The sequence below is a fragment of the Zea mays genome, chromosome 10, assembly GCF_902167145.1.
Source record: "Zea mays cultivar B73 chromosome 10, Zm-B73-REFERENCE-NAM-5.0, whole genome shotgun sequence".
NCBI classification, from domain to species: domain Eukaryota; kingdom Viridiplantae; phylum Streptophyta; class Magnoliopsida; order Poales; family Poaceae; genus Zea; species Zea mays.
Window position 1 is genome coordinate 2,727,959 of NC_050105.1, and position 12,292 is coordinate 2,740,250.

A 12,292-nucleotide genomic window follows, 5' to 3' on the forward strand; every position below is an offset into this window, starting at 1 on the left:
TTCTCGCTGTTTGTCTCAGAAGGTTGATCGACAACTCTTTCTTATAGCTTTATAGTATGACTCAGTGACTCAATGTATCTGTATCTAATACGACTTTGACTACCTTCTGTATTCTTCTTGGTTGCTATCGATATTGTTATTCTTCACTTGTCAGTCATCTTGTTGGTGGTGGACCGAAATATACGTCCAATAATTTGGTTAAATTGACGACGATCAGTATTTTGTCTAGCCTTGGCGGCCCGGGCCCGGCCAGGCAGCGCGGAGGTGAGAGAGAGAGGGGAAAGGAAAGGAGAAAAGCGCACGCGCAGCCGCGAGCGACATGACCCTTCCCCTCCATCTGCTTTCCTCGAGTTCCGTGCCTAGTCATTGCCTCACCCCTCTCGTCCTCGGTCATGGTGCGATCATGTCACCTTGCTTGCCATCATCATGCATGCTACACACAGTAGCCCCCCACAGCCAAAAAAAAGGCGGTGCGTACCATCCATCCGTCATGTATACAGCTCGGCTCGGAAAAATGGATACAGTTATAGTTTGAGCCGAGAGTTCTGTAGAGTAACTGCTGCAGAGTAATTGTCTAGAGGACTCCTTAAATCAATAATTTACATAGATAATAATATAAAAAACTTCTTTTCCAATAGTTATCTAAATGAACTTTCTAAATTTAGTTTTTTTCTCATATAATCTCCTCTCCTCTCTGATCTGACCGTTCTGTAAATTTTATATTTGTCACTGCATAATTAAACTTTGCACTAACGAAGAACAAATAAAAAGTTTTTTTTTATTAATGTACCGTTGTCGACACAAAATTGATAGATTTCGTGACCTGACATAACCCCCTCCCTCAAAAAAAAAAAAAGATCGTCATAATTTCGCACGAGGCTTACCACGCGCGTGCGTGCGTGCCCACTAGCGAACGAGAGACACACACAGAGACAGAGAGTGACACGGTGCAGTGGTCGTTGCGTGTAGGTGCTCCGTGCTCGCGCCAGCAGTGAGACCGATCGATCTGTTCTGTTCTTTTGTGCGACGTACGGTAATGATCAGCCATGATGCGCCCTTGCGGCGTTACGTACCTTGTCAACGCCTCAGCCTACGTACTCATCAGCAAGCCAGCCAGCCAGCCAGCCGTGCTCTTGCTCTCTGGCGGTGGTGCCTGTGCCTGTGCCTGTGTGTGTGGCAAAGCTAAAAAAAGCGCCACCCTCGGTCTACAAGGCCGGATACAGAATTTTATTAGCTAGGTCTAGAGTAGCACAAACTCTTGTTATAAAAAAAAGAAAAGAAGCTGTGTCATCTCTTTATGTCATTGAATAGGTCTAGTAGATAAAAAAAACATGTTTCGTAATAATTGGTCAATGCTGCGTGTTTTGACAAGCACTGTGCATGCTTATTTTTACAACGGGAAAATCTTCCTAAACTTCGCCAAGTAAAGAAAGAAAGAAAGAAAGGAGGAGGAGGTACCACGAGTAGAAGCCGTGTACTTGGACGGACTTGGCCAGCAAAGCGAGCGGCAAGCTGGGTGGGGCAGCAGAAGTGACCGCCCGCCAAAGCGGTAAAAGCGAAAGGAGCACGGGGAAAGGAGGAGAGGTAGTCGAGCACGACGCCCACTCTCACTCTGACTGATGACTCTCTCGGGACGGCGCACGCAGGGCAGGCCGGCAGGGCAACATGCTCCTCCTCCGGCATCATTCCATTCCATTTCCCTCTCTCTTCACCGACCGACAGCGACAGGCAGCCTTCCCCTTCCTCCCGCGGTCCCGCCCCCATGACACGTCTCCACTCCAGTCCATCCTACTGTGCACTTATTCCATTCGGTTCCGTTCCGTTCAATCAAGCAGCAGCCAGCAGCTGACTGTCTGTCTGTGAGCCATTGCCATTCCAAGGCACCACCAGGCATACTGACAGTGGAGCAGGCGGTGTCCCCTAGTCACCCGGCGATTCCTCTTCCCTTCCTCCCCCCACCGTCGTCGAGTCCGAGTCGCTTTTCTCTCTCTCTCTCTCTCTCTCTTGGGTTTCTCTCTGTCTGTCTGTCTCTGACACTCACTCACTCTCTCTCTGGCCCAGGCCGCGCTCAGCTAATCTCGTTCCTAATCCCCCCCGCGTCAAGATCAAGACATAACACAACACAACACAACAGACGATGCTCTGTCGCTGTCTGCACTCTCTATCGTCTTCCTTCCGTCCGCTCCCCTCCCAGCAGGCCAGCAGGCTCCCAGTTTGTTTTGCCACGCGCCGACGACGACGACCAGCCGTCATTCCTTGGCCTCGTCCGTTTCCCTCCTCCAGACCAGACCAGACCTCCACCGCTGAGAGCATTTCAGAGAGAGAGAGAGAGAGAGAGAGAGAGAGAGAGAGAGGAGAGAGAGAGAGAGAGAGAGAGAAGAGGACGTACGACGAGGAGGGCAATGGGGATGGGCAGCGACGCCGCCGCGCTGTTCCCCTTCTCCACCAGCACCACCGCCACGTCGCCGCGGCTCTGCGGCGCCACCGCCGTCAGCCACAGGAGGTCAGGCCACCCCCCACCTCTCTACCTCTACCTCTACCTCCCCTCGCCGCCTTTCCATTTCCTTTGCATCGCATTGCATTGTCGACATACCTGGGCGAAAAAGCAACAGCGATAGCTTGCGGTGCCGGTGCCGGTGCCGGTGCCGGTGCGGGCGCTAGTCTTCCCTTCTCTCTAGATCTCTTCGCCATTCCGCTTCGGCACCTCTCTAGCTCTCACTCCTACGGCCCACCGATTCGGCACCGCTGTCCTGTCTAACGCTCCTGTGGGCGGGCATTGCGTTGCCCCTGTTGCTTGTGGTTCGTGCAGGATATTCTCAGACGTCGCTGAGGACGTGACGGTGTCGGTGGACGGCCAGTCGTTCCTGCTGCACAAGGTCGGTGCAACTGTTTTGCCTTTGGGAAGCAACAAGAGCTTAATGAATGAATGAATGAAATGTGCCGTTTTTTTTGTTTGTTTGCAGTTCCCTCTGGTGTCCCGGTGCGGGCGGATACGCAAGATGTTGGCGGACTCCTCCAGCTCCAACAGCAAGGACGCAGACGGCCACCAGAAGCTGGAGCTGGCGAACGTGCCGGGGGGAGCCTACGCGTTCGAGCTGGCCGCCAAGTTCTGCTACGGCACAAACTTCGAGATAACCGCGGCGAACGTGGCGCAGCTGCGGTGCGTGGCGGAGTACCTGGAGATGACGGAGGACCAGCACGCGGACAACCTGGTGGCGCGGGCGGAGGCGTACCTGGCCGAGGTGGCGCTGCGGAGCCTGGACGGGGCGCTGGAGGTGCTGCGCAGGTGCGACGACGGCGGGCCCGTGGCGGAGCAGGTCGGGCTGGTGGCCCGCTGCGTCGACGCCGTCGCCGCCAGCGCGGGCAAGGAGCAGCTGGTCTCCGGCCTGGCGGCGCACCTGGAGACGTGCGACTGCGCCGCCGCCGCGCGCTGCCGGGAGGACTGGTGGGTGGAGGACCTCTCCTTGCTCCGGATCGACCACTACCGCCGCGTCATCGCCGCGATGCGGCGGAGCGGGGTCCGGCCGGAGACCATCGGCGCGTCCGTGGCGCACTACGCGCAGACGTGGCTCAAGGGCGTGGACGTGGAGCAGCGGCGGCGCCAGCGCGCCTGCTGGGACGGATCGGGCCCGTTCGTCGGCGACGGCCAGCGGATGGTCGTCGAGACGCTCGTCGACGTGCTTGCCACGGAGAACGTCGCGGCCGTCACGCTCTCCTTCCTGTTCGGCATGCTGCGGGTCGCCGTCGAGGTCGACGCCAGCCTCGACTGCCGGATCGAGCTCGAGCGCCGGGTCGGGATGCGCCTGGAGATGGCGGCGCTCGACGACCTGCTCGTCCCCGCCGCGCAGACCAGCGACTCCATGTTCGACGTCGACACCGTCCACCGCATACTGCTCAGCTTCTTGCAGAGGATTGATGAGGATAGCTCGGGGGACCTGTCGTCTCCCCCCTGCGGGTACGACTCCGACGGCCTCAAGTCTCCCAGCCACGGATCGGTGCTCAAGGTCGGGAGGCTCATGGACGGCTATCTCGCGGAGGTGGCGCCGGATCCGTATCTCAAGCTGCAGAAGTTCATGGCCCTTATTGAGCTGCTCCCGGATTATGCGCGCATTGTTGATGATGGCCTCTATCGCGCCATCGACATATACCTCAAGGTAAAGCCATTAGATTACAAGTGTCACACTTTTTTTTTCTTTTTCTTCTGTAGCTGTTTCAGTGAATACAGAGCAGAGATCAGAGTTCCATATTCTAAGTATCTATCTTATATTCAGTCTTGATGGAACTGTGTATATGCAATCAAATGGAATGAATGAATTCTAGCTGGTCGCTGGACCTTGATCTGTGTCTGCTTAAACTTTTCCAGATCAATGTATATGCCTGGAGTTAAGTTGCATAAAAATTGACAAAAAAAACATGATATTTGTAGGATCAATCAGAACAAGTTTAGCTGATCAAATAGAATAAGAACATATTTTATTTAGTGTCAATGAATTCCATTCCTGAGCAGGCATATTTCCCATGCAATTAGATAGCATGGAAATATGTGTATGCAATAAAATACTATACTCTAGCCGACCACTGGACTTGGATTTCTGTGTGGTTGAAAACACAATTGTCTGATCAGTCTTCAGGCCTGAAGGTAATAACATCTTGCCTGATCAATCTTTACTATGTCTGACGGTAGCCTGAAGCCCTTTGTAATCAGGCCAAGCGCATCCTTTGCACTAGCTGTTTGCTTTGTCATTTCTTGATCGGTTTTGTGTCTAGAGAAAGAACTCGTTGGCTGACCAAATGTTTTGCTGCGGGGGGGAAAAAAACAAACAAAAACAGGCGCATCCATCTCTGACGGAGTCGGAGTGCAAGCGGCTGTGCAAGCTGATCGACTGCCAGAAGCTGTCGCAGGACGCGTCGAGCCACGCGGCGCAGAACGACCGGCTGCCGATCCAGATGGTGGTGCGCGTGCTCTACTTCGAGCAGCTCCGCCTCAAGTCGTCCTTCTCGGGCGGCGGGTCCGGGTGCGTCGGCTTGGGCGGCGCCGACGGGTCCTTCTCGCAGCGGTTCGTGTGCAGCAGCAGCGGCGTGCCGAGCTCGTGCGTGTCCCCGCAGCGGGACAACTACGCGTCGCTGCGGCGGGAGAACCGGGAGCTGAAGCTGGAGATCTCGCGGATGCGGGTGCGGCTGACGGAGCTGGAGCGGGAGCAGGGGCTGATGAAGCAGCAGGGGAGGATGCGCGGCGGGGACGGCGGTGGCGGCGGCGGGCGGGGCGGTGGCGGCGAGCACGGCCGCGCCTTCCTTGCGTCGCTGTCGAGGGGCATCGGCCGCATCACCATGTTCGGCGGCGGGCCTGCGGCGGCCGACAGGCGGCGCAAGAAGAGCGGCGGCCGGAGCTCCCAGTGCTCCGACGGCAAGGCCCGCAGGCGGCAGAAGGCGTCCTTCGCCTATGACTGAAGCTTCGCTGCTGGCGTCGACAATGGAGGCGCGGCAGGCGGCGATCGTGGATGGATGCGGTCTCAGCGTCTGGAGGATCGGTCGGAGCTAAAGCAGGGACGGTGGCTGCTGACAGCTGAGTGGGTGACGATGATCAAGAATTCAAGACTGCGGTTTTAGCTGTTGGTGATGGCAGTCCGTCGCTCAGACGAACAAACAACAGGGAGGAATGGAACGGATCAGGAGGAGTTTATTGCAGGAAATGCTACAGGCTAGCGAGAGATTTTTTAGCATGCAGGAACGACGCAGGATCAGTAAAGTAGTGTAGCAAACTGTTTTAGCCTGAACTCTGAATGCCTGCTTTCACTGGATTGCATTTGCATAATGCATCCATGCATCGCAGTATCGCACAGCTTTAACGCGCGAAAACGGAAACTAGCGTTACGACCACACCGTTCTGGAGAACGGAGATGTGCCGTTCTGGTAAATTCTAGAGCATGGCAAAAGACATATTTCACCGTTTCCTCAAAGTGTGGAATTATATTTGCGTACATCGCTATGGTTTTATATACCACATATGTATATCTTATTCAAATTCGATAGTTATTTAAAAATGTTTCAAATCTTTACTATAAACATGCAAAAAAGTCTTGAGCAAAAAAGCTTTGAGCGGCTTGCGAGAAAGATGGTGTCCTACTCGTGTCCTTGCAGGTACGACGGGCGACAGCGCCATAACTGGTGCCTACGCTCGTGCACATCCTCTTCTCAATTAAACAACTATAATTTACCAAATCAAAAACCGGTGTCTCAATCGATGACCCAGTAGCTCTGCTGCGCTGAGATAGCCCCGTCCGCTCTTGATTATGGTGTCGTCTGCCTACGCGGACATATGACTGGTGTACGGTATACGTGTCCAAATGAGTCGAGTCTACTAGGCGGCATGTGGCTCGACACGGTTTATCTCGGCCCAAGCACAATCTAGTATGTTGTCCATCGGACCTAGACCTATTCAAACGTCAGGTTAGATCAAAGTCGGGTCATGAGCTATTTATCACGACTTGTATCTGACTTGACCCGTGTCTAGTGTTGAGTCGGGTCGGGTCGGCCCGTGCTCTCTGATTGACGTGTCGGATCAGGTTTAGGGTTAAAAATCACGGCACGTACCTGACCCGTAAATTATTACAGGTCAAAAATTATGGGTCGTACCTGTTCGTTGCATTGGTTGGGTTGGTCGGGTCCGGTGTGTCCAAAATATGTGTAAATATATTTATTTTTTTCGTTTTCTAAAAAAAACATAAACTTGGTGTGGATTCTAGCTTCAATTTCATAATCATACTTGTTGTATGAACCGATTGATTAGTGCGCCGAACGACACATATATATTTTAGTGGCATTAACCTCGACTGACAACAATCTCATGTTGTTTAAGAAAGAAAGAAACGTTACCAAAATATCTGATCTGTTTGGCAAACTAGACGATCCTTTCCGTTTCGTTCCTGGCATGAAAAGCAGGCTGCCAGATAAATTCGACAGAAAAAAGGGGGAAAAATGACTAGACCGATCACGAATAATCCCCTCTCTTTGAATCTTTTGTTGCTCCTCCTGCTACCGTTGCTACGACTTACCTTGTGCCAAAGAGGAAAAAAGATTGAAGCATTCGCTATCTTAATTTGTCCTTGTACATTTTGTATAAATGTTTCTTAAATGAGACCACCAGGGCTTGCAGATTCAGAAAAGGTTCAAGCCAACCAAAATATCGTGGCATTTTTTATATAAAAAAAGACCGAAGCAAAGCAAGCAGGTCAGGGTCATCATCGTCACTCGTCAGCATGGTGTAATCTTTTGCGCCAGCTTATCTCGGCGGGGACGGGGCGGCACCCCGCGACGCCATATCTCCGACGTGGCGAGCCGGCACTGGCCCCGCGTATACGGAGGCCGGATTCCTGCGGGGCCCCGGCGCTATCCTCCGACGGCCGACGTGTCCTGCCGGCGTCCACACGGGGCTGGGGAAACTAGTCGCCGGCGTACGCGGAGGTCCGCTCAATCCGGCGGCGTCGTGGGGCCGGATCGAATCTGCGCCGCTTGATCGTTCGCGCGGCCGCCGCGGACAGCGGACTGAAAGCGAGGTGATGATCCTGCTGGCTCGGCCGATCGACAGGGCTGGGCCACCGGCGCCGCGCGCCTCGTGCTCTTGCGTGCTGCTGTTGGCTGTTGCCGCCGAGACCGAGAGCTGCTCCTCCTGCTCTCGTATACGTGCTCAAGGTTGTCGGGTACATGAGACGGCGCTTTCGTTCTTCCGGCGTGAGGTTGACGCTGACAATGGCGTGCGTGGAATTCCAGTGTCGTCGAGACTTGAGACGGAGGCCCTGTCTGCTCGTGCTCGTCTCGTCCAAGAGCAAGGAGGCCGGGCGGGCCAGGGCCCAGGGCCACCACGGCAAGCAATGGCCATTGGAAGTAACTGACAGGGACGAGGGCGAGTCGACGGCGACGCCGCCGTTCCAAGCCGGCCCCAACTTGCAAGCGATTTTTGGTTTTTGTTTTTTTGTTTTTGCTCGCGCCTCGCCGGTGGAGTCGACGCCTCTAATACTAATAATTCAAATAAACACCAGCCATGAAAAAACGCAGCTTGTTCTTTTTCTTTTTATGTTTTGTACCAGCCAAATAAGAATGCTATGAGCAACTGGAACGGGAACCTCTCGTAGTATATATATGAGAGGGATCGGGCAGGAAACTGCTTCGTGAAGAGGCTGAGAGCTCGCCTTGCATGCACGCGCACACCTCTGCTTGGGTGTACGTGCACAGCGGCAGCAGCGGACTAGGAGCTCCATGCATCTGTCTCTAGGGTGTAGAGATCCTGCTCATTGTACGGTAGCTGCCACCGTCTCATCGTCAACCATGTCTGCTGCTTCCACCGTGGATCCTCATCCTCCTCATCAGCAGCAGCAGTGGTATGTGCTGTGCTGTATGCATCTCTTGATGATATATATAGCCTTTCTTCTTCCCATTATTCAGTGGCGTGTGTGTTTGTGTTGGCTACAGCAGCGATAAGGTGTCGTCCATGGAGATGGAGATCCCCGCCGACCTTATCATCCGGATCGGCGAGTCCGTTTTCCCTCTCCACAAGGTATGGTGGACTGCTGCTGAAACGATGCAATTTATGATTCATGCATCCCAACAAAAAGAAAGAAAAAGAAAGAAACATCAAACATTGCAATAACAACGATCATGCAAAGACTGACGTGAACAACGGACTCTGCTCGTACGAGAACACTCAGGCGGTGATGGTGCCCAAGTGCGGCTACATCCGCCGGGCCGTCGAGGCGGTGGCGACCAGGCCCAGCAGCAAGGGCGGCGCCGACGCCGACGCCGACCCGCCGGCCACCGTCGAGCTGGACCTCTCGGCGCTGCCGGGCGGCGCCGACGCGTTCGACAAGGCGGCGCGCTACTGCTACGGCGCCAACTTCGAGATCACGCCGCAAAACGCGGCGGCGCTGCGCTGCGCCGCGGCGTTCCTGGACATGCGCCACGCCTCAGCGGACCTGGCCGGGCGCGTGGACGAGTTCCTGGCGCGGGCGGCGCTGCGCGCGCTCCCGGGCGCCGTGGCCGTGCTCCGCTCCTGCGAGGCGCCCGGCCTGCGCGCGGCCGCCGAGGAGCTCGGCGTCGCGCGCCGCGCCGCGGACGCCGTCGCGCGCGGCGTCTGCGCCGAGGCGCTGTCCCTGTCGTACTCGTCGGCGTCGCGCGGCCCCGGGTGGTGGAAGCTGGAGCTGGCGGCGCTGTCGCCGCGCTCGTTCGGGAAGGTCGTCACGGCGCTGCGGTGCCGCCGCGCCGAGCCGGCCGTGGTGGCCGCGGCGGCGGCGGCCTACGCGGAGCTCGTCCTGGCCGAGGTCCTCGCGGCGCCCCAGGACCGCGCGGACCACCGCGCGCTGCTCGAGTCCGTGGTCGACGTGCTGCCCTCGCCCGCCGACGCGCCCGGCGTCCCGGCGCCGTTCCTCTGCCGCCTCCTCCACGCCGCCGTCGCCGCCGGGGCGTCCGCCAAGACGTGCCGCGACCTCGAGCTCCGCGTCGCCGCCGTGCTCGACCAGGCCACCGCCCAGGACCTGCTCGCCGTCGCGCTGGACGCCACCGGGGAGCGCGTCAGGAACACGGACATCGTGCGCCGCGTCGTCGTCGCCTTCGTCGAGCGCCAGGCGGCGGTGACGCCCGCGGGTGAGCGGAGGAGCCGCCGGGCGTCCATGTCCGGGACGACGGCGGCGACGGAGCTCGGTGCCGCCAGGCCCGGCGCGCTGGAGAAGGTCGCCATGATGGTGGACGAAGTGGCGGCGGAGATCGCGACGGAGGAGGCGCTGCCCATCTCCAAGTTCGTCGGCGTGGCCGGCGCGGTGCCCAAGGACGCGCGCCCGTCGCACGACTGCCTGTACCGCGCCGTCGACATCTACCTCAAGACGCACCCGGAGCTGGACGAGATCCAGCGGGAGAAGGTCTGCAGCGTCATGGACCCGCTCAAGCTCTCGTACCAGGCGCGCACGCACGCGTCGCAGAACAAGCGGCTGCCGCTGCAGGCCGCGCTCAGCGCGCTCTACTACGACGAGCTCAAGCTCCGCAGCGCCGCGACGGCCGACGTGGTATTGGACACGCAGTCGTCGGCCGCGGGGAGGGCTTGCGCGCAGGCCAGGGCGGCGGACGCGGCGCTGGCGCGAGAGAACGAGGCGCTGCGGTCAGAGCTGGCACGGATGCGGGCCTACCTGTCAGGGATGGAGCGCAGCAAAGGGGGCCGGTCAACGCCGCCGTCCTCGCCGTCTCGGAGGGCAAAGAAAGCAAGCTTCCTGGGCTCCGTGTCCCGCACTATGAGTCGGCTGAACCCGTTTAGAAGTGGGGGGTGGATGGCGAAGGTTACGACCAGTAACGCCGCCGGTGGTGGACGCCAGAGCAAAACGATGATGCAGCATGTGGTGACACCCAAGAGGAGGAGGGCATCCATAAGTTAATAATCATGACGCTGTCGTGTAATTTTAGGAGGATACCGTGTGTGCATGGCTTGTAGTTTGATTATTATTGTGTGTTTTTAGTTTATTATTGTGCTAATATATAAATGAATGCGTGTGTAGTACCAAGTGGTTTGCTAAATCAGACGATAATTTTACATGTTCGCATCGTAGTCATCAATTTTAGGCCCTGTTTGGGAACAAAGTTTTTGAAAACCACAGTTTTTGAAATACTATACTATACTTTAGTTATGACAATACCGTAGTTTATAATACCGCAGTTTTGAAAAACTGAGGTCCAGAGCTAAGTTTAGAATGCCTTAAAACAACTATAGTACTATTTGCAATACTTCAGTTTTAAAAACAGAGATTTTACCCAGCTTGCCAAACACCATTATGTATATAATACTGCAGTATTTGAGAATACTGCAGTATTCTTCCAAAACTGCAGAAAAACTTTGTTCCCAAACACCCCCTTATCTTTTCTCTTTATCTCCCACAAACACGAGAAACTTAATTATGTTTTTCATGTGAATTCATGGGATAAGTTAAACCCACTAGAACTTCTTTAGCCATCGTGTATTATCTTTGCCAGTTTGCCACAAGCCTGAGGAGTTTCTGTTGAATAATTAGACAAATTCCAGTTTAAATTCCGAATATAAATCATGACAAAATCACAAGCACTGAAATAACAAGCAAAATCAGATGATGCGTACTGATTAGACTTACTGATAGATGGCACGCGCCGGAATCAGCAGGGTCGACGAGGTCAATCAGATCACGAGCAGTCGCGTGAAGACGCTTCCCAAAAACCTTATTCGGCCTCTCCTGGTGCAGGATCTAGAAGGCGAAGGGTTCCGGAGACCTGCTCTCCTAATCGCAGATGCACCTCTACGATCGGGACGAAGAGAACTGGAAGGCGGCTCAGCTGTGAAGAGAGGCGAAAGCGAATTGGGATGAATTGGAGGCTGGCTGTCGGGCTCCTTTTATAGGGCCGAGTCCGCGACCCCCCGTGCTTATCCGCCACGAAAATCTCGCAATCAGTTGAGATTTTATAGCGATCGGTTAGGATAAGCGTAACAGCCAAGAAACCAAAAAATCAAACGGCAAAAGGTAGCCGCGCCCCCGCAAGGCGAGGGGCCGGATTTCGGCGGACCATTCACGCGCATGTCGTGCGCCCGCGCCCTTCGCCCCGCCCCGCCCCGCCCCGGCCAGGCCAGGCGAGGCAAGGCGAGCGAGCGCGCGCGTGTGGCTCTCCACACTCTCTCCTCTCATCCATGACTTGGTGAGTGAGTGTGGCTTCCATATTTAAGCTAGCTCTACTCCACTAGAGCTAGCAATATGGTGCTAATGGTTCCACCTATCCTCTAGCCATCCTCTTGTATGGGTTTTTGAGATTTTCTGGGATTTATTTGAATTTATTAATTGGGCCAAGCCCATAAATCCTAACAATCCCCCACCAGATCTCAAATGCCCATCTACAGTTTTCGCCACTGTTCAATACTGTTTAATATACTAGTTTTTTCAGCAGAGACTGTTAAGTTGAACTTCCGCCTAGAACTCCAAGCTACACCAACCCACAACTTGGACAATGGACTATGCCTTGAATTGCAAGTTTTGCGTGAATGGGTTTCACTTGAAGTCATGACCAGTACTTGGCTACCAGTAGTCCCCTTCTCGGGTGGAGCATATACGTCGTACTCCAAGGTCTCTTCATGAGTTTACTAGAGATCACCCAGATCTCATAGACTGCGACGTTAGACAGTCTAACTCATATAGGTGTGTTCTTTCAAGAATGTTCTGCAGGACAACATCTTCGCTAATACAAGCCAACAGAACACATTAAGGCACAAAGCCAACCTGCCTTACAGCATTTGAGAGTA

The 12,292-nt window shown here is 55.2% G+C and overlaps 2 protein-coding genes across 3 annotated transcripts; both read left to right on the top strand.

Moving 5' to 3' along the window:
* Window positions 1–2,379: 2,379 nt before the first annotated feature.
* On the top strand, window positions 2,380–5,875 carry LOC100273151 (BTB/POZ domain-containing protein). Its single transcript, NM_001310616.1, has 4 exons — window positions 2,380–2,503; window positions 2,810–2,876; window positions 2,964–4,154; window positions 4,831–5,875. The coding sequence occupies exons 1-4, from the start codon at window positions 2,403–2,405 to the stop codon at window positions 5,446–5,448; spliced, it is 1,977 nt and encodes a 658-aa protein (NP_001297545.1). The 5' UTR covers window positions 2,380–2,402; the 3' UTR covers window positions 5,449–5,875.
* A 2,184-nt stretch (window positions 5,876–8,059) lies between these two features.
* Window positions 8,060–10,573, top strand: LOC100281201 (uncharacterized). 2 transcript variants are annotated; one of them, XM_020545037.3, is made up of 3 exons: window positions 8,060–8,375; window positions 8,470–8,551; window positions 8,703–10,573. In XM_020545037.3, exons 1-3 carry the CDS (start codon window positions 8,254–8,256, stop codon window positions 10,410–10,412), a joined length of 1,914 nt encoding a protein of 637 aa, XP_020400626.1. In that variant the 5' UTR covers window positions 8,060–8,253; the 3' UTR covers window positions 10,413–10,573. The 2 variants fall into 2 exon arrangements, with proteins under 2 accessions (XP_020400626.1, XP_035819190.1); XM_035963297.1 differs by having other exon boundaries at window positions 8,065–8,375; window positions 8,467–8,551.
* Window positions 10,574–12,292: the final 1,719 nt, after the last annotated feature.